Source organism: Rhinolophus ferrumequinum, chromosome 23 (assembly GCF_004115265.2).
Source record: "Rhinolophus ferrumequinum isolate MPI-CBG mRhiFer1 chromosome 23, mRhiFer1_v1.p, whole genome shotgun sequence".
Taxonomy (NCBI): Eukaryota; Metazoa; Chordata; class Mammalia; order Chiroptera; family Rhinolophidae; genus Rhinolophus; species Rhinolophus ferrumequinum.
In genome coordinates, this window is record NC_046306.1 from 41,516,219 (window position 1) to 41,537,945 (window position 21,727).

The following is a 21,727-nucleotide window of genomic DNA, read 5'->3' on the forward strand; positions in this document are numbered from 1 at the left end:
AAAAAAAAAAAAAAAAAAAAAAAGGAACACACCCAAAGGGCAGACTGTGCAGGCAACAGAGCCCTGCTAAAGTGAATTCTGCTCTGTTAGGGTCGTCACTGCACAAAAGTTCCTCCAGTGTAGTCATGGCTAGTCCTCACAATCAACCAGCCTGAGGGTTAATCCTGTTTGATGTGCAAACAGCAACCAAGGCTCAACTACGATAAGAAGGCACTCAAAACCCACACAAGGAACACTCCTGGAGCACCTGGCTTGGGTGACCAGGGAAACTGTGCCACTGCATCCCACATGGCACCTACTACGTAATGCCACCCCGTCAAGACCAAGAGACATAGCAGATCTACCTAATATATAGAAATAAACACAGAAAGGCAGCCAGAATGGGGAAACAAAGAAACATATCCCAAATAAAAGAACAGGAGAAAACTACAGAAAAAGAACTAGAAGATGGAGGCAAGAAACCTACCAGATATAGAGTTCAAAACAATCGTTATAAGAATGCTCAAGGAATTTAATGAGAAAAAAGAGATAGCAAACATAAAAAAGCATATAGAAATCATAAAAAAGAGCCAGTCTCAAAGAAATTGAAGACACAAAGAAATGGAAAGACATTGCACGTTCATGGATTAGAAGAATCAACATAGTTAAAATGGCCATATTACCCAAAGCAATATACAGATTTAATGCAATCCCCATCAAAATCCCAATGGCATTTTTTTAAAGAAATAGAACAAAAAAACATCAGATTTATATGGAACCACAAAAGACCCCGAATAGCCAAAGCAATCCTAAGAAAAAAGAACAATGCTGGAGGTATTACACTCCCTAACTTTAGCTTGTACTACAGGGCAACAACAGTCAAAACAGTATGATATTGGAGAAGAACAGACATATAGAACAATGGAATAGAATCTAAAACTCAGAAATAAGTCCACATAAATATGGACAGATAATTTTCGACAAAGAAGCCAAAAACATACAATGGAGAATTGACAGCCTCTTCAATAAATGGTGCTAGGAGAATAGGAAAGCCACATGCAAAAGAATGAAACTGGACTGCTGTCACCATGTACCAAAATCAAAATGGATCAAAGACCTAAACATAAGACCTGAAACAATAAACAATAAACAACAAATAGAAGAAAATATAGGTACTAAACTTATGGACCTTGAGTTCAAAGAGCATTTTATGAATTGGATTCCAAAGGCAAGGGAAGTAAAAGCTAAAATAAATGAATGGGACTACATCAAACTGAAAAGCTTCTGCACAATAAAAGAAACCATTGACAAAATAAAGAGGCAAGCAACTGAATGGGAGAAGATTTTTGCAACAACACTTCCGATAAGAGGCGAATATCCAAAATATATAAGGAACTCATACAACTCAACAACACCAAAAAAAACCATACAGTCCATGCATGGGCCCTTGAAGAGGACCCCTGGGAAAGAGACCATGACCCTTAGTTTAGATGGTTCCCCTCCTCCACCCTCTTCCTCAAGGAAACCTTCAGAAACAGAATGTTTCAGGAACCCCACAGGCTATAACTAGGAACTTGGAAGTCACAGGTAAATATTTACCTGTCTCTTCCCAAAGAAACTGCTCTTCCAGAACTAGAGAAAAGGAGGCAAAAGGACAAATTGCAGTCTTGATCTTTTATGTGCTTTCAAGGAAAGAACCATTGATTAAAAACAGAAGGTCAAAAGGGTTCTGATCAAGATGGCAGAGTAGGTAAACACTGTGCTTGCCTCCTCTCGTGACCACATCAAAATTATAACTAAACTATAGAACAACCATTATTGAGAATTGCCTGGAGTCTAGTTGAACAGAAGTCCTAAAAATAAGGACATACAGAAGAAAACACTTCGAGACTGGTAGGAGGGGCAGAAATGCAGAGGAGCTCATCTCACACCCACATGTGGCTGTTAAAAATTGGGAAAGATATCTCAGCTGAAAATGTCTCCCCTGAGGAGTGAGGGGTACCAGCTCCACACCAAGCTTCCCAGCCCACGGTTCTGGTGTCAGGAAGAGAAGTCCCCACAACTGCAGTCTGTGAAAACCAGCAGAGATTGTGGCTGAGTGACATGGAGGGCTACTCAATGACCAATAGACATATGAAAAAATGCTCAACATCACTAATCATCAGAGAAATGCAAATAAAAACCACAATGAGATATCACCTCACACCAGTTAGAATGGCTGTCATCAACAAGACAAGTAATAGTAAGTGTTGGAGAAGCTGTGGAGAAAAAGGAACCCTCATACACTGTTGGTGGGAATGCAGATTGGTGCAACTGCTATGGAAGGCAGTGTAGAGGTTCCTCAAAAAATTACGAATAGAATTACCATATGACCCAGCAATCCCTCTCCTGGATATCTACCCAAAAAGTCTGAAAACATTTATCTATAAAGACATATGTGCTCCAATGTTCATTGCAGCTTTATTTACGGTGGCCAAGACATGGAAACAACCAAAATGTCCTTCGATAGATGAATGGATAAAGAAGTTGTGGTACATATACACAATGGAATACTATTCTGCCATACTAAAAGATGAAAGAGTACCATTTGCAACAACATGGATGGATCTTGAGATTATAATGTTAAGTGAAATAATTCAGACAGAAAAAATAGAGAACCATATGATTTCACTGATATGTGGTATGTAAAACTGAAAACAACAAAAGAACAAGACAAACAAATGAAGAAACAATAACTCATAGACACAGACAATAGTTTAGTGGTTACCAGAGGGGAGGGAGGTGGTAGATGAGGGTGAGGGGGATCAAATATATGCTCATGGAAAGACAATCGACTCTGGGTGGTGAACACACGATGTGATATGTAGATGATGTATTACAGAATAGTACACCTGAAATCTATGTAACTTTGCTAACAGTTGTCACCTCAATAAACTTTAATTTTAAAAAAAGAGCCAGTCATAAGTGAAGGATACAATAATTGAAATGAAGAATGCACTAGAAGGAATCACCGGCAGACTAAATGAAGAAGAATGGAATCAGCCCTTTAGAAAACAGAATGGAATCAGCCATTTAGAAAACAGGATAGCAGAAAGCACCCAATCAAAACAGCAAAAAGAAAAAAGAATTTTTAAAAATAAGCATAGTTTAAAGGGCCTCTAGGACAAGTGTAACAACATTCATATCATAGAGGTACTAGAAGGAAAAGAGAGAAAGTAAGGGATTGAGATCTTATTTGAAGAAATAATGACTGAAAACTTTCCTAACCTGGTGAAGGAAATAGACAAACAAGCCCAAACAGCAAAGAGAGTCCCAAACAAAATGAACTCAAACAGACCCACACCAAGACTCATTATAATTAAAAGGACAAAGGTTAAAGACAAAGAGAATCCTAAAAGTGGCAAGAGAAAGTCAACTAGTTACCTATAAGGAGCTCCCATAAGATTGTCAGCTGATTTCTCAACAGAAACTTTGCAAGCCAGAAGGAAGTAGCATGAAATATTCAAAATGATGAAAAGTAAGGACCTACAACCAAAATTACTGTACCCAGCAAAGCTATCATTTAAAATTGAAGGACAGATAAAGAGCTTCCCAAACAAGAAAAAGCTAAAGGAGTTTATCACCACTAAAGCAGTATTACAGGAAATGTTAAAGGGACTTCTTTAAGAAGAAGAAGAAGAAAATAGATGAAAAATATAAATAATAAAATGGCAATAACTACATAACTACAATTACTTTAGGTTAAATGTATTAAATGGTCCAATCAAAAGACAAAGGGTAGCTGCATGGATAAGAAAACAAAACATATGCTGCCTATGAGAGACTCACTTCAGGTTAAAAGACACACACAGAGTGAAAGTGAAGAGATGGAAAAAGATATTTCATGACAATGAAAACTAAAAAAAAAGCTGGGGTAGCAATTCTTATACCAGAGAAAATAGACTAAAACAAAGGCTATAACAGGAGACAAAGAAGAACCCAGTAATTTCACTTCTGCTAATTATAATAAGCAGAAGAAACCGAAAACACTACTATGTTGGGACATGTGCATCCATATGTTCATTGCAGCATTCTTTACAATAGCCAAGATATGGATGCAAACTTGGTGTCCATCAATGAATGAATAGACAAAGAAGAGGAGTTACATATATACAATGAAATATTACTCAGCCATAAAAAAGAATGAAATCTTGCCATCTGCAACAACCTGAATGGACCTAGAGGGTATTGTGCTGAGTGGAGTAAGTCAGACAAAGACAAATGTCATATGATTTCACTTACATGCGGAATCTAGAGAACAGTAGAAATGAACAATCAAAACAGAAACAAGCTCATAGATACAGAGAACATATTGATGGTTGCCTGATTGGGGGGGACTTGGGGCGATGGATGAGTGGGGTATTAAGAGGTACAAACTGGTAGTTACAAAATAGTTATGGGGATGTAGAGTATCGCATGGGGAATATAGTCAGTAGTATTGTAATAACTATGTTGTAAGATGGGTACTGGATTTATCAAGGTGATCACTTTGTAAGGTATATAAATATCTAATCACTGTATTATACACCTGAAACTAATATAATACTGTATGTCAACTGTAATTGACATATCCTCACATGTCAGGTGAGACTCAACAGAAGAAAACCAACACCCCAAGAAGACAGCTCTAAAAATAGAATCAAATATAGACTGGGGAACCACTGGAGACCACAAACATAAACATATCTATGCCTTCACTTATGTTAAATTAATTAAACAAAGAGGCCAATCAACTGAGGTGGCTTTAACGCCTCAGTAACCTCTGTGAGCAAACCAAAACCTAAACCTGTAAATCCTTTAAGGTTAAGAAATCAAAACCTAAGGACAACCAATCACAAACAGCCAAATATGCTTTTCCAAGTAAGGCACTCAAGCTACAGCCAATCAAATCATTTCCTTGTTTTGCTTCTCTCTCTTCTTTATACAAGTCTTTCCCTAGCTCCTCTTGGTGGAGTGATCCTAACTACTTCCCACTTAGTGCTGCCTGATTCAAATCAATTTTTGCTCAAATAAACTTAAAAATTTTAATATGCCTCACTTTATCTTTTAACACTGTCCACTGTGGATTTTCTGTGAACATAGAGGACTCTCTACTTAGAGCTCTCCCTGCAGGTTCTGGCCCATCTGAACACCTGGCTTTGGACAAAACTGTGGTTGTTGAGCCAGACCTGAGATAGGAAACCCACCCTCCTAAGTAAAAGGTGCTTCCCTTTTATGCTCCCTGCCTGTGCCCCAGTGGGAAGCAAGCGGCTTGTTAGGTGGTGCAGCTCTGACTCTAACCCTTCTCCTTAGAACAGTGGTTCTCAAACTTGAGTGGTATCAGAATACCCTGGAGAGCATGTAAAACCAAGATTCCCAAACCCAGCCCCAAAGATTCAGATCCAGAAGTCTGGACTGGGGACTGAGAATGTGCATTTCTTACAAGTTCTCAGAAGATACTGTTACTGCTTGTCCAGGGACCACACCTTGAGAACCACTGCCTTACATCTCTCGGGCATCAAGTAATTACTCTCTCACCTTGTTTTCTTTGCATATCCTCACACTTTGGGCAACCCATGTGTGGGGACAGAGCCCCAAAAAGCAGTTTCCAGGCTCTCGGCCTCACATAGAAAGGTGCTGGCTCAGGTAGTAAATGGCCATCGACTGTGATCAAATGGCCATCAGCTGTGGCTAGTTGGCCGTCAGCAGTAACCAGTGAGCCATTGGGCACTAATATAACTGCCGTGGCTACGCTAGCAGCAAATGGGGGCTAGCAAGAAGATGGTGGCTGAGTCTGCAAGCGGTGCAGTGAGGGTTGAGAATTGTGTGGCTCCCGTTTCCTGTTTCTCCAACCCAGCTGCCAGTGAGAGTATAGTGGTATGACTTCCCTACCTATAGCTCCATGGGTGTTCCTGTTTGGCCTCACCATGTCCTGCGTTCTTGTGTGGGGAGCAGGAGCAGAAACCCCGCATGATACCCTGCACGACACCATGTCTCTAACCACGTAACATAGTAAGAAATACCTTTTCCCCCTGAAGTCCATTTGACAGTTATTTTCTGAACTAACCCCTGTTGGAACATGGGAAGGAATACAAGAGCTGAGTCAAAATGTGCTCAAAATGTGCTCAAAATGACACTTTCCACCAACTACAAAAGTAAAGCTTTGAGGTGGTTTCCAGTTAAAGGTAATTACAGATGAATAGAAACAAAAGAATTTCAGGAGTAACCAAGAATTTAAACTTCACTGAGCAGTTAACTGCCTTTTGAACTTATCTTGTGAAAAACCTGTCTTTCAATGTCCACTTATAAATAGCTGGTGTTACCCTCAGAAAGCATTTCCCACATAAACATTACTCTACTTAATGACTAGGAAGCTGTCCAGATAAGCCTTTAAAAGCTTGCTCATTATGTGGCTGATAGTATTCATCTTACACAAAAACAAAAGGTAAAAAACCATATTATATGTTCTTCTAAACTTCATAAGACATTTAAAGATGTAAAGTATATCAAAAGTTTCTCTTTTTAATAGATAATCACTTTGCAATGTGTTATGAGGTATGTTCAAACAATACAGTGAATGTTTAAATTAAAAAATGTATTACAGTAAAAGACACATTGCCATTAATCCCCCTCAAAATACTCTCCCTTGCTTCAAACACACTTACACCATTGTGCTTGCCAGTTTCTGAAGCAGTTCTGGAAGTCCTCTTTCATGAGTGTATTTAGTTGTGCTGTCGTGGCTGCCTCGATGTCCTGAATAGATTCAAAATGGTTACCTTTCATGGTCAATTTGACTTTGGCGAAGAGCCAGAAGTTGCATGGTGCCAGATCCAGTAAATAAGGTGGATGAGGACACACCATAATGTTTTTATTTGACAGAAATTGCCGTACCTCATACACTGATACAAATAATAAAGACACAAAACAAAATTAAATAAGATTAATTTTTATTTATGTTAATGCTGAAGGAAAGGTTTTATTGTAACAAGATGGGAAGTTTAGTGGATATCCCAATGGAGCATTTGGGGTAATTTCAAGAGCTTTAGACATAGACAATTCTTGCTCTTTATTATACCTAATTCCAGGGCACTTTGATAAAATGGCTTATTCTAGTGCTAGGACATAAAAAGTTCAAGATGAGCCAGGAATATCTTATTGTGCAAGAAAGAAAGGACATACTCTAAAAATGATGGAAATATATCAAAAGGAGGCAGGAGCTAAGTCAAAGGGGCTTCCACTGACCAATTTTGAGACAATTTGAGCATCTAAATAATGACAGTAATATATTATAACCCATAGATAAAATAAGAATCTACCAGCCCACGATTATCACACACACACACACACACACACACACACACACAGAGTATATGTGTATATATACATATAATTTAAATATCAGAATGTCAATTAATGTAGCTTTATACATATAAATATATATACATATAGATTATTAACATATTATATATAAGTATTTATGTTTGGGCATATATATATAGTAGTATACATTATTAGTTGACATTCTACTATGAAAGAGAGCTTTCCTTCTTTCCCATTTATATCTGTGAAGAACGCCAATTAATAAATGTAAAAAAATGATGCAGCTAGAAATACCACCACTTTGCAACCATTATAATATTGTCAGGCAACAATCATCAGTGGATACTCAAACTAGTGCATGAACATTTGATTAAAAACAGGATCGCTATTTTTGAAAATATTCACTCTCAAATTACTCACTAATTACCAAAAAAGAAAAACAGTAACTTTACAGTGGAGAAACCTGAGATCAATGTTAACATCCTGACATACTGACCTATGATGAAGAAAGCAGCGTCACTTCTGTTCTTTTCCTCCCAATACACGTAATCTAAACCAAATCATGAGGAACTATCAGACAAGCCCACACTTACACATCCTACAGAAGAACTGGCCTGTACTTTAAAAAAATGTGAAGGTCAAGAAAGACAAAGAAAGAGCAAGGAACAATCCCAGATCAAAGGAGGCTAAAGAGTCATGACAACCAAGTGCAAATGTGTGATACAGGATTGTGTCCTCGACTAGAAAAAATTTGCTATGGAGGACATGATTAGGACAGATGGCAAAACTCGAACATGGAATGTTAAAAAGTAATAATATTGTATGAATAGTTTTCCTGAGTTTGATCATTATGTAAGTGAGTTTCTTTATTCTTAGAAAATGTACTCAGATATTGAGGGATAAAGGAGCATGAAATCTGTAAATTGTACTCAAATGGATCAGAAAAAAGTGTGTGTGTGTGTGAGAGAGAGAGAGAGACAGAGAGAGAGAGAGAGAGAGAGAGAGAGAGAGAGAGAGAATGATAAAAAATATGACAAAATGTTTACAAGTCATAAATCTGAGAGTCTGTGGGCTTTTTTCTACTATGCTTGATTTCAAAGTACAAAACAAGTTGTAAAAAGCATACGTTTTATCTTTTCCTGATGTTGGGCACCACTAACTCTTTATGTGCTACAGATTATTGTCAGTATCATCTCCTTACTCCCAAATGGAAAAATGTATAAGGGATTTTATTTAGATGACAGGCAATTTATTTGACTCCCCCCAGGGCATTGTTTGAATCTTTCTAGCTTTGAGTGCAAACTCTCTTCTAATCTCTCAGGATTTCTTTCTTTTGGCCCCACCCAGGGTCTTTGGCATGAATTAGGAACCAGATCTTAACAAATGGAAAGTTAGTGCTCAGACCTCAGGTTCTGTTTACACTGCCCAAAGGCACCCCCTGGTCTGACCTCTGGGTACTGCCAAGGTCAGTGCATTAACATGTAACCAAGACCATTAGGATCCAGCAGTTGAGGAAGTAAGATGTGGGAGTGGGGAGGCCTGGACTCCAAGCTAGTACTGGTAGAATAGTGAGCAGCCCTCCCCAAGGGAGGGCCCTGGCTTTACTTGTTTTGTTTTTATATTAAATTTATTGGGGTGATATTGGTTTGTAAATTATATAGGTTTCAAGTGTACAATTACATAATACATTATATAATACATCTGTATATCCCATTGTGTGTTCACCACCCAGAGTCAGTTCTCCTTCCATCACCATATATTTGACCTCCTTTATCCGCTTCTACCACCCGCATCCCTTACTTTCTGGTAAGCACTAAACTGTGTCTGTGTCTATAACTTTTTGTTTGCTTGTTTGTCTTGTTTGTTTGTTGCTTTCATTTTTATATCACACATATGAGTGAAGTCATATGGTTCTCGATTTTTTTCTGACTTATTTCACTTAGCATGAAAATCTCAAGATCCATCTATGTTGTTGCAAATGGTAGTATTTCATCTTTTCTTATGCCCAAGTAATATTTCATTGTATATGTGTACCAAATCTTTATCCAATCATCAATTCAGGTGTTTCCATGTCTTGGCCACTGTAAATAGTGCTGCAATGAACATAAGAGTCATCTATCTTTATGGATAAATGTTTTCTGGGAGTAGATACCCAGAAGAGGGATTGCTGGGTTGTGTAATTCTATTAGGTTGGTGCAAAAGTAATTGCAGTTTTTGCAATTATTTTTAACCTTTTAAACTGCAATTACTTTTGCACCAACCTAATATTATTAATTTTTGGAGGAACCTCCATACTGTTTTCCATAGTGGCTGTACCAATTTACATTCCCACCAGCAGTGCATGAGGGTTCATTTTTTTCCAAAACTTGTTATTACTTGTCTTGTTGATAGTTGCCATTCTAACATATGTGAGGTGGTATCTCATTGTGGTTTTCATTGGCATTTCCCTAGTAGCTAATGAAGTTGAACATTTTTCATATATCTATTGTCCATTTGTATGTCTTCTTGGGAAAAGTGTCTGTTCAGGTCCTCTGCCCATTTTTCAATTGATTGTTGTTGTTGTTGTTGAGTTGTATGAGTTCTTTATATATTTTAGATATTTAGAGTTTGACAAGGAAAGGTATTAAATCTTCTTTGAATGTTTGGTAGAGAAGCCATCTGGTCCTGCACTTTAGCTTTTGGCAAGGTTTTGGATGATTGTTTCAATTTCCTTACTGTTGATCAGTCTATTTAGATTTTCCAGTTCTTCAAGATCATCTAGGTTATTGAATCATCTAGGTGGCATATAGTCCTTCATTGTATTCTTGTATGATTCTTAGTATTTCTGTGGTATCTGTCATAACTTTTCCTTTCATTTCTGATTTTATTGATTTGTGTCTTTTCTATTTTTTTCCTTAGTGAGTCTACCCAGGGGTTTGACAATTTTACTAATCTTTTCAAAGAACTAGGTCTTTGTTGCATTAATTTTTTCTATTGTCTTTTTGTTCTCTATTTCATTTCATTCTGCTCTAATTTTTATTATTTCAGTCCTCTTGCTGACTTTGGGTTTCATTTGTTCTTCTTTTTCTAGTTTTTAAAGATGTAATATTAAGTTCTTTATTTGGGATTTTTCTTGTTTCTTGAGATAGGCCTGTAATTATATAAATTTCCCTCTTAACATTGCTTTCGCTGCATCACAATAATTTTGATATCACGTATTTTCATTCTCATTTGTTTCTATATATCTTTTGATCTTTCCTTTTATTTCTTTTTTGACCCAGTCATTCTTTAGTAGCATGTTGTTTAATCTCCATGTATTTTTTGGCACCCTCTTTATTAACTGTGTCAGCTTATTTTTATAATTGACACTGTAGAAGTAGATTCAAATAACACCCCCGAAGAAAGTGGTTTTCCACTTTCTTTTTGCAGTTGATCTCCAATTTGAAAGCATTGTGATCAGAAAATATGTTTGGTATGATTTCATTCTTCTTAAATTTGCTGAGGCTAGTTTTTTGTCCCAACGTATGATCTATCCTTGAGAATGTTTTATGTGCACTAGAAAAGAATGCATAATCTGGTGTTCTAGGATGAATGGCTCTGTAAATGTCAGTTATGTCCATTTCATCTAATATTTAATTTAAGGCTGATATTTCCTTACCGATTTTCTGTTTGGATAATCTATCTGTAGCTGTCAATGGCATATTTAGCTCCCCTACTATAATTGTGATTTTGTCAATTTCTACCTTTAATTCTGTTAGTAGCTAGCTGCTTTATATATTTTGGTGTTCCCTGATTGGGAGCATATACATTGATGTGTTATGTCTTCTTGTTGTACTGTCCCCTTTATCATTATGAAATGTCCATCTTTGTCTCTTGTTAATCTTTATCCTGAAGTCTGTTTCATCTGATATAAGAATGGGTACACCTGCTTTTCTCTGGCTGCCATTTACTGGGAGTATCATTTTCCAACCTTTCACTTTGAGTCTATATTTGTCCTTGTATCTGACATATGTCTCTTGAAGGCAGCATATGGTTGGGTTTTCTTTCTTGATCCAATCTGCTATCTGTGCCTTTTTATTGGTGAGTTCAGACCATTTACATTTAGGAGATTATTGATATATGAGGATTTCCTACTGCCATTTGATCTTTTTGTTTTCTGCTATCTTGGTGGCTCCATTGTTTCTTTGTCTTTGTGTTTCTGTCTGTTTATTTTGGTGGCATTCTATGATTTTTTTCCTGTTTCCTCTTTTTTTATGTTATGTGTCTCTGGATTTTTTTTGAGTGGTTACCATTAAGATTATGTAAAAGAAAGTTTCATACATACAGTAGTCTTTTTTCTTCAGCATGCATCTATCTTATCTCCATTCCCCTTTGCAAATTCAGACATTTATCCCCTCCCCTTTTGTTTTGTTGTCCCAAATTATGACTATTTATGCTGTGAGTTCATTTCTGAGTTGCAGTAACAAATTGTCTCTTTTCTTTCTCATTTATTAAAATGTTTTTATCTCCTTTACCCTTTATGTTATGTTTAAGTGTACAGTGCCCTATTCTGGGTCGAGATTGCAATTTCCTGCTTCTGTATGTCTGTTAGTAATCTTTCTCATAGTTTTGTATCTTTGTCTTTTTGTTTCAGGTAGAATAGCCCCCTTCAGTATTTCCTGTAACACAGGCCTTGTGGTGCAAAATTCCCTCAATTTCTATATATCTGGGAAGATCTTTCTTACCCCTTCATTTCTAAAAGGTAACTTTGCTGGATATATTATTCTTTGCTGGTATTTTCTCTCTTTCAATATTTTGAATAATTGATTCCACTTCATTAGCTTATAGAGTTTCTGCTGAAAAGTCTGATGATAATCTAATGGCCTTTTCATTATAGATTACCATCTTCTTTTCCCTGGCTGCCTTGAGAATTCTTCCTTTGTCGCTAATTTTTGACAGCTTCAGTATAATGTGCCTTAGAGAAGGCCTTTAAGGATTGAGGTAATTAGGTGTTCTGTTTGCTTCTTGGATTCAAAGATACAGTTCTTTCCATAGGTTTCGGAAGTTCTCATTGACTATTTGTTTGAATAGGCTCTCTGTGTCCTTCTCTCTCTCTTTTCCTTCGTTACACCCATTATTTTTATTTGCTCTTTCTGATGGAGTCAGATAGTTCTTGTAAAGTTCTGTCATTTATTTTAACTCTCAAGTCTCTTTCTTCTTCCATGTGCATCATTTCTAGATTTCTATCTTCGATGTCACTAATTTTTTCTTCCATCTGGTCAGTTCTATTTCCTAAGCTCATTATTTCATTTTTCATCTGTTTTATTGAGTTTTTCAGCTCCAAAATTTCTATTTGCTTCTTTTAAATTTTTTAGTCTCTTTCGCATTCATTTTGTTCATTGATTTTATTTGAGCTCATTAAACTGCCTACCTGTGTTTTCTTGCATTTTGTTGAATTTTTTAAGAACTGCAATCTTGAATTCTCTGTCATTTAAGTCACATATTTCCTTGTCCTTAAGTTTATTTTCTGGAAAATTTTCATTTTCTTTTTGAGGTGTCTTGTTACCTTGGTTATTCATAGTAGTTGATGGATTATTTTGCTTCCTGGGCATCTACAGAAACGAATTCTGCAGCAGTTTAATACAAATAGGTCTTTCTTTTTTTCCCAATAGGTGAACTACAAGCTGTGTTTGTGGCCCTGTCTCTACACTTCTCCTTTCCCTCCTCTGCTGTTTACCCTGCATCACCCATCTTCAGATGTTTCAATGCGTGATCTCTCAGATAAGTTTGTGGGTTCCACAGGGAATCCTTTGTTAAATTATACCTGTTCAACTTGTTGTAAGTTCAAGGGGAGAATTCAAGAAGGACATCTCCTGCTGCCATGTTTGACATCTGCTACTTCTTTTTTTTGAGGGAGAGGTCCTCCGTTACTTTTTTTTTTTTTAGTTTCAGGTGTACAAAACAATGTAATAGCTAGACATTTACACCCTTCACAAAATGATAACCCCCTCCAATCTACTACCACCCTGACATCGAATATAGATGTTATAATTCCATGACTATATTCCCTATGTTGTACTCCACCTCCCGTGGGGAAAAACATATATGTGTATGTGTGTATATATTTAATTATAGTTGACATCCAATATTATTCTACTTTAACTTCAGGTGTCTAGTGCAATGGTAAGGCATCGACACATCCATGAAGTGATTTCTCTGAGTCCAGTACCCATCTGGCACCCCACATAATCTTTACAACACTACTGATTGTATTCCCCAAACTGTATTTCATATCCCTGTGGCTATATTGTGACTACTAATTTCTAATCCCCTTACCTACTCTCCCATCCCGAACCCCTCCCATCTAGCAACCATCAGGTTTTTTTCTCCTGTATGTCTCAGAGTCTATTTCTTTCTTTTTTTTCTTTTTTAAGGTTGTCCATGGTTTATTGAAACTATGACAGCACAGAAGAAAGATTCAAACGGCTCCACGAGGTGTTTTGAAATTCATCCCAACTGTAGGCTGAGTGACCTGCAGGTTGGACAGACTGCCAAAGTCCAAGAGTTTCAGCATTTCCTTAGTATCTGGATCAACTTCAATGATCTCCTGATCCAGGGCTGAGACCTCAGGCACATAATTATCTCTCCTTTCTCTCTCCTCTTCCTGCAGCTTGATGGAGATACCTCTTACCGGGCCTCTCTGAATCCGCTTCATCAGATGTGTGACATAGCCAGCTATTTTGTTGCGGAGCTTCTTTCTTGGAATAATGGCGATCTCCTCGCACACGCACTTGTTGGTGTGGAAGTCATTGCCCAGGCACGTGCAGTACTTCTCGATGATGACCCTGGCCGCCTTCTTCACGGTCTTAGTGCGAACGCGGCCCATCTTGGCGGGTCCCTGGTGAAACTCAGAGTCTATTTCTGTTTCATGTGTTTGTTTATTCTGTTCTTCAGATTCCACATATAAGTGAGATCATATGGTGTTTGTCTTTGTCTGTCTGACTTCTTTCACTTAGCATAATATTCTCTAGGTTCATCCATGTCATTGCAAATGGTAACATTTCATTCTTCTTTATGGCCGAGTAATACTCTGTTGTATAAATATATCAAGCTTCTCTATTCAATCATCTATCGATGGCGGCTTTTGTTGTTTCCATATCTTGGTTATTGTGAATAGTGGCACAATAAATATAGGAGTGCATATATTTTTTTTGAATTAGTGTTTTGGATTTCTATGGATAGATATCCAGGAATGGAACTGCTGAGTCATGAGGTAGTTCCATTTTCAATTTTTTGAGATACCTCCATACTATTTCCATAGTAGCTGCACCAATCTGCAATCCCACTAACAGTGCACCAGGGTTCTTTTGTCTCCACATCCTCGCCAGTACTTGTTGTTTGTTGATTTATTGATGATAGCCTTTCTGACCGGGTTAGGTGGTATCTCATTGTAGTTTTGTTTGCATTTCTCTAATAATTAGTGACATTGAGCATTTTATCATATGTCTGTTGGCCATCTGTATGTCCTGTTTAGAGAAATATCTCTTCATGTCCTCTGCTCATTTTTTAATTGAGTTGTTTGTTTTTTGGTGTTGAGTTAAACGATTGTTGTACAAATTTTGGATATTAACCCCTTATCAGATGTATCATTGGTTAATATCTTCTCCCATTCAGCAGGCTGCCTTTGTGTTTTATTGATGGTTTCTTTGCAGTGAAAAAACTTTTTAAGTTTGATGTAATCCGATATGTTTATTTTTTCTTTTACTTCTTTTGCCAAAGGGGATGTATCAGTAAAAATATTACTCAGGGTTATGTCTGCAAATTTACTCCCTATATTTTCTTCTAGGAGTTTTATGATTTCGGGTCTTACATTTAAGTCTTTAATATATTTTGAATTTATTCTTGTATATGACATAAGAAGGTAGTCAAGTTTCATTTTTTTGCATGTATCCGTCCAGTTTTCCCAGCACAGTTTATGAAATAGACTGTCTTTACCCGAATGTAAATTCTTCCTTCATTGTCATAGATTAAATGACCATATAGGCATTTATTTCAGGGCTCTCTATTTTGTTCCACTGATCTAGTGTCTGTTTTTATGCCAATACCATGTTGTTTTTATGACTATAGCTTTGTAATATGATTTGATGCTAGGTAACACAATACCTCCTACTTTGCTTTTATTTCTTATGATTGTCGTGGCTATTCTGGTCTTTTAGGGTTCCATATAAATTTTAAGATTCTATATTCTAGTTCTGTGAAAAAATGTCATTGGCAATTAGATAGGGATTGTGTTGAATCTACATATTGCCTTGGGTAATATGGAAATTTTAACTATATTAATTCTTCCTACCCAGGAGCATGGTATATATTTCTATTTATTTCTGTCTTCTTTAATTTCTCTCTTCAATGTCTGTGTGGTCAGTGGTTTCTACAAATTCATTGTAGTCTTGGCTCCTGGACAGGTGTTGGGCCCAAGACCTCTCCACAAAACAAAGCATAAAACAAAACAAAACAACAACAACAAAACCCCACAAATACATGCACACTCAAAAGCCACACACAAAATCAAAAGAAACAAAAAGACAAGAAAACAAAAGCAAAACAAACCAGCAAACAAACAAAATAGAAAAAACTAAAAAAACACCAAAAAATTCAAAACAAAACAAACAGAAGAAAAACAGAACAACAGAAAGAATACAAAGAAAGAAAAAAAGAAAGAAGAGAAAAGAAACAAAGGAAAAAAAGAGAGAGAAAGAAAAAGAAAAAAAAGGAAGAAAGAAAGAAAAATAAACTAAGTCCAGCCACTGCCTGTCTATATTGCAGAGTAGGTTTCTGCTTAATGCCCTCTCGCAGTCTCCCCAGGACTTGCAGGTTGTCCTCTGCTGTAAAAATTCCAGGACTTGCAAGTTGTGGAGGTGGGGCCTGGCAATGCAGCTTAGGTGGGCAAGGCAGGTTTCCAGGGTGTTATGGGGTGTGGTCAGTTGTTTCTACAGAGTCAGTGCAGTTTCTGTACCAGCTTGCGGAAAACGCGCTGAGAACACCACGGCCAGAGCTTCTGAAATCCCAGATTCCCCTGCAGCCCATGTTGTGCTCTGATTACCCCACAGGTATCCACTCAGAAAGGTGGGGGTGGGGTGGGATATGGAAAGGCGGCTGGTGCTTGTGGCTCCAACTAGCCCAGAGCTGTCTTGTCCTCTCCCTCCCGCCCCCCCAGCTTTTCCCTCTCACTGGAGTGCATGGGACTATCAGTGCAGTTCTCAGGGTTGTAGATATTTTGTTCTTTAATCCAACACTGTTACCAGTTTCTTCTCAAGCCCACTTTTAACTCTGGGAAGGGCAGGGGTGGGGCGAGCTCCGAGCTCCGTGAGGGTGGGAGGGAGGCAGCCAAGCTCTGTTACTTTGTTTTCTGTTTTCTGCCTGCCATGTGGGCCTAAACCACAGTTTTCACTTGAGGTCTCTGCCTGGAAAGCTGGATTCAGTGGCCTTGTATGCTGATACTTCAGGCAGGCCGGTGGATCACAAGGGTTGTGTGAATTCTTTCCACTCCCAAGGCTGCAACTCTGGTCTGTGTCCTGGACCCCCAGCAGCCTGAAGCCCTGTCTTTGCACTTTTCCCCACAGTACGAGTCTCTCAGGCATACTTGTATGATGCGCAGGGAATTCTTTGTTGAATTATAGCTGTTCAATTTGTTGTAACTTCCAGAGGAGACTTCAAGAAGCACTCCTCATGCTGCATTTCTGTGATGTCTGACATCACTTTACTTCTAATCTCAGAAGATTAATGGTAGAAAAATGAGACAGAGAGATGGAGTGTGTCACGCTTGGGCAGAGGCAGGTGGTAGTTAGCTTGCATACCAACCCTGCCAGCTTTTCAGCCAAGCAGGAGAAGAAGCAGAGGGAGAATGAAGGGAAACCTTGCTAGCAGTCTGGCAGTTGGCATGGGTGCAACTTAACCCAGCCAAGGTAAGTGTGGTGGTGATAGGTCCTCCTTTTGACAAACAGCCTGCATCCTAGTAAGACTGGTTCTGGCTACACAGTTGTTCATGGAACCTGTTTTTTCCTCTGGATCAAGCCAACTGGTCCCCACAGAGATGTTCCTACCACCTGGCTGTCTTAGGCTACCGTTCCAATCCTGGGTCTCCAAGGAACAATTCCAAAAGTCCCTCATGCCTTCTCTTCCCTTCTGCCATGTACAAATTCCCTGAGAAATGTTTATACCCAGTGAGGAGAAGAGTTCAGAACATGCTCAGGAGCTCCCACTACGCAATTTCACATTTCCTTTAATGAGCACATTCTTTTTTCCCCCTTTTGGTGGTCTCTTTTCTTGTTTCTATTGTTATTTCAACATTGTCCTTTCCCCCATATAATCATTCTAACAATTTACTAAATGTAGAAATGAAAACACAGCAAAAAATGACAGTAAAGCCTTAGCTTCCCAAGCAAGCACTTTAAATTTTCAGCTTCAGTCTCTTCTAGTTTCCCTATAAAATTTTGTTTTAAGTGCCCAAGTAACACATGGATAGGTTCTCATTCTATAATATTCAAATAATAGGTAAGTGTCCTTAAAGATATTTTGTTGTGCATTTACAAACATGTGCAGACACTTAGGAATTTAAATTTCATGTTTCTGGTTACAAAAGTGCTACAGTTTATAAAATATTACTACCTATAACTTTACCTTGTCTTTTAAAATTGCTACAGAGTACTCCTGTATATCAATATACCACCTTTGTCTAACCATGCCTCCTTTCTACTATAAAGAGTGCTGTGTTGAAATGTTCTGTACCTGCCCCTTTTGCCCCCTCATGGGTTTAGACTAGAGGTGATTATCTGAGACTCAGCCTTTCCTGTTGCTGTTCCAACAAACTGTTGCTAAGGGAACCTGCAAAAACTGCTTTGCTAATCAACAAAAAGGACAAGGTGCGAACAACATTGTTCCTTAAAGCCATTTGTTTTTCCCCAAAAAAGAAACTCTGCTGCTTGAACCCTGGAGATGTGGCATCCATCTCTTACCTGGAGGACAAGCACTGTGGGTCACTTTGATTTGGACAAGCAGCCTCCACTTCCCCAATACAACTTAACCATTTATCTTAATTTTGTAGTTTCCAAGGAAATAGGATCCTCCTTCAAAAACAACCTTTGCTTTGAGCCTATCAAAATACTGCTTTTTTTAGGTTTTACCTAAACTCCACCTTTCTCCGATGCGAGAATGTCCCTGTCCCTTCCTTTGTTTGCTGAGGGGTTCCACAATTCCCCTGGAGTTATGTGCCTTATTGCAGCATGCTATCACGTCTAACTTTTGTTGGACTTTAGATTTGTCCCTGATAGTGTTTAGCTGTTAGACTCCATCACTGGCTACAGCATGACTTACCACTTTCTACTGCTTCCAGGCCTGGGAATTCCTGCTCTGACCTTTGGCTGCCAAATCCCTGGCTCCCAGACTAATCAGCATCAATTCTGGTTTGTAGTTTGTTTGGGAAATAAGAAAGAAAAGAAGCCCCTGGAGACTCTGTTAGCCTCTTGTGAGCCTAGTAGTGCCTCAGGGTGTGTAATGTCTAGTTGTTGTAGGTCTAGAGAGGCCGCAGAGAAACTTGATTTCTTATGACACTGGAATCAGAATCTACTTCTATCTATCTATCTATCTATCTATCTATCTATCTATCTATCTATCTATCTATCTATCTATCTATCATCTATCATCTATCTATATTTTAACATACAAAGCTTTAATATGTTATATATACTCAAACAATTCATTTTCTTTTTTTTTGTAATTTCCACTCTTCTGATACTAAAAAAATTTCTCTTCCAGTTACCTATTGATTTTTAACAAAACACTCCAACACTTAATGACTTAAAACAACAAATTATTATAATTTATCACAGTTCCGTGGGTTGACTAGGCTTAGCTTGGCAGTGCTTGCTTGGGGTCTTGGATATGGTAATGCTATGGCTGAAATGGAAGTCATCTGTATGCTTAACTGGGCTGGAAGTAAAAAATGGCATCTTTTTTGATCATTATTTATTTACTATTTTCAGTGACAGTTAATATTTAATATTATTTTATATTAATTTCAGGTGTATAGCATAGTCTATATAAATTAGACATTTATATAATTTATGCAGTGATCCCCCCGATTAGTGTAATACACCCCTGACACTATACATAGTTATGACAACATTATTGACTAGGGGTGGCCGGTTAGCTCAGTTGGTTAGAGCATGGTGCTAATAACACCAAGGTTGCCGATTCGATCCCCATATGGGGCCACTGTGAGCTGCATCCTCCTTTAAAAGAAAAAGAAAAAATTATTGACTATATTCCCTATGCTGTATTTCACATCCTTGTGACAATTTTGTTACTACCAATTTGTATTTCTCAATTTCTTCACCTTTTTCACCCAGGTTCCCAACTCCCCTGCCCTCTGGCAACCATCAGTTTCTGTACCTATGAGTCTGTATCTGTTTTATTTGTTCCTTTATTTTGTTCTTTAGATTTCATGTATAAGTGAGATCATATAGTATTTGTCTCTGACTTATTTCACTTAGCATAATACCCGCTAGGTCCATGTTGTTGCAAATGGTAAGATTTCATTCTTTTTATGGCTGAGTGATATTCCATTGTATAACAAGGTGTGATCAAAACATGTGGTGAATGCTACTGACAATGCCATCCAATGGAAAGGCAGGGATCTTCAATAGGGGAAGTGGCACATCGAATCTTAATAACAGTGTGTGACAAGTTTCAACTTGTTTGGTGCAGTCAGTTCAGTGTGAACTACAGTTGAGAGAAGGTGTGTTTTAATGTGTGCCATAAATCATGGATTAGGAACAGTACATTAACAAGAAATGGGCAAATGGTTTCATCCTCCATCACGACAATGCTCTGTGTCACACATTGGTTCTGGTATAGCAGTTTCTTTCAAATAATATTACTGTGTATCCTCATCTACCTTATTCATTGGATCTGTCACCGTGTGACTTCTGGCTCTTCCCCAAAGTCAAAATAACCATGAAAGGTAAGTGCTTTAAATTGATTCAGGACATAGAGGCAGCCATGACAGTGCAACTAAAGACACTCACGAAAGAGGAATTCCAGAACTGCTTCAGAAAGTGGCAAGAACGATGGGATAAATATGTTTGAAGCAAGGGGTTGTATTTTAAGGGGGAATAAAGGCAATGTGTCTTTTATTGTAATAATTTTTATTTATTTAAACTTTCACCATATTGTTTGATCACACCCAATGTATACCACCTCTTCTTTATCTTGGCTATTGCAAAGAGTGCTGCAATGAACATAGGGGTTCATATATCTTTTCGAATTAGTTTCTGGATTTCTTTGGATAAATGCCCAGAAGTGGAATTCCTGGGTCATATGGTAGTTCTATTTTTAATTTTTTGAGGAACCTCTAAACCTTTCCCCAAATTGGCTGCAACAATTTCCAATCCCCCAACAGTGTATGAGGGTTCCCTTTACTCCACATCTTCACCAACACTTGTTGTTTGTTGATTTATTGGTGATAGCCATTCTGACAGGAGTAAAGTGGTATGCTGTGTGGTTTAACTTGCATTTCTCTGATGCTTAGTGACATTGAGCATCTTTTCACATGTCTATTGGCCATCTGTATGTCCTCTTTGGAAAAATGTTTATTTATATCCTCTGCCTATTTTTTAATTGGATTGTTTGCTTTTTGGTGTTGAGTTGTATGAGTTTTTAATAAATTTTAGATATTAATGCCTTATCAGATGGATCATTGGCAAATATTTTCTATCATTCAGTAGGCTGTCTTTTCATTTTGTTGATGGGGTTTTCTTGTGGTTTTTTTTTTTCTTTTTTTTTTTTTTTTTACAAAATCTTTTTAGTGTTATGTAGTCCACTTATTTTCCCTTTCTTCCTTTTGCCCAAGGAGCTATATCAGAAAAAATACCACTACGAGCAATATCAGAGAGTGTACTGCCTATATTTTCCTGTAGGTGTTTTATGGCTTTGGGTCTTACATTTAAGTCTTTAATCCATTTTGAGTTTATTCTTGTATATGGTGTAAAAAGGTGGTCCAATTTCACTTTTTTGCATGTATCTGTCCAGTTTTCCCAACCTCATTTATTGAATAGTCTGTCTTTACCCCTTTGTGTGTTCTTGCCTCCTTTGTCATAGATTAATTGACCATATAGGTGTGGGTTTATTTCAGGGCTCTCTATTTTGTTCCATTAATCTCTGTGTCTGTTTATATGCCAGAACCATGCTGTTTTGATTATTATAGCCTTGTAGTATAGTTTGATGTCAGGCAGTGTGATGCCTCCAATTTTGTCCTTTTTTCTCAAAATTGCTCGGGCTGTTGGGGTGTTCTGTGGTTCCACAGAAATCTTAAGATTGTTCTAGTTCTGTGAAAAATGCCATTGGTGTTCTGATAGGGATTGTGTTAAATCTAAATATTGCTTTGGGTAGTATGAAC

At 37.7% G+C, this 21,727-nt stretch overlaps 1 protein-coding gene and 1 long non-coding RNA gene across 2 annotated transcripts in view; one reads left to right on the top strand and one right to left on the bottom strand.

Moving 5' to 3' along the window:
* Positions 1–13,700: 13,700 nt before the first annotated feature.
* LOC117016033 (40S ribosomal protein S17-like) lies at positions 13,701–14,164 on the bottom strand. The gene has a single exon (XM_033095034.1). The coding sequence runs from the start codon at positions 14,159–14,161 to the stop codon at positions 13,754–13,756; it is 408 nt and encodes a 135-aa protein (XP_032950925.1). The 5' UTR covers positions 14,162–14,164; the 3' UTR covers positions 13,701–13,753.
* A 2,132-nt stretch (positions 14,165–16,296) lies between these two features.
* Positions 16,297–21,727, top strand: part of LOC117015717 (uncharacterized) — a 30,920-nt gene continuing 25,489 nt past the window's right edge. Inside the window, exon 1 of the long non-coding RNA XR_004421785.1 lies at positions 16,297–16,382. This is a non-coding gene — a long non-coding RNA (uncharacterized LOC117015717). The remainder of the gene's footprint in view (positions 16,383–21,727) is intronic.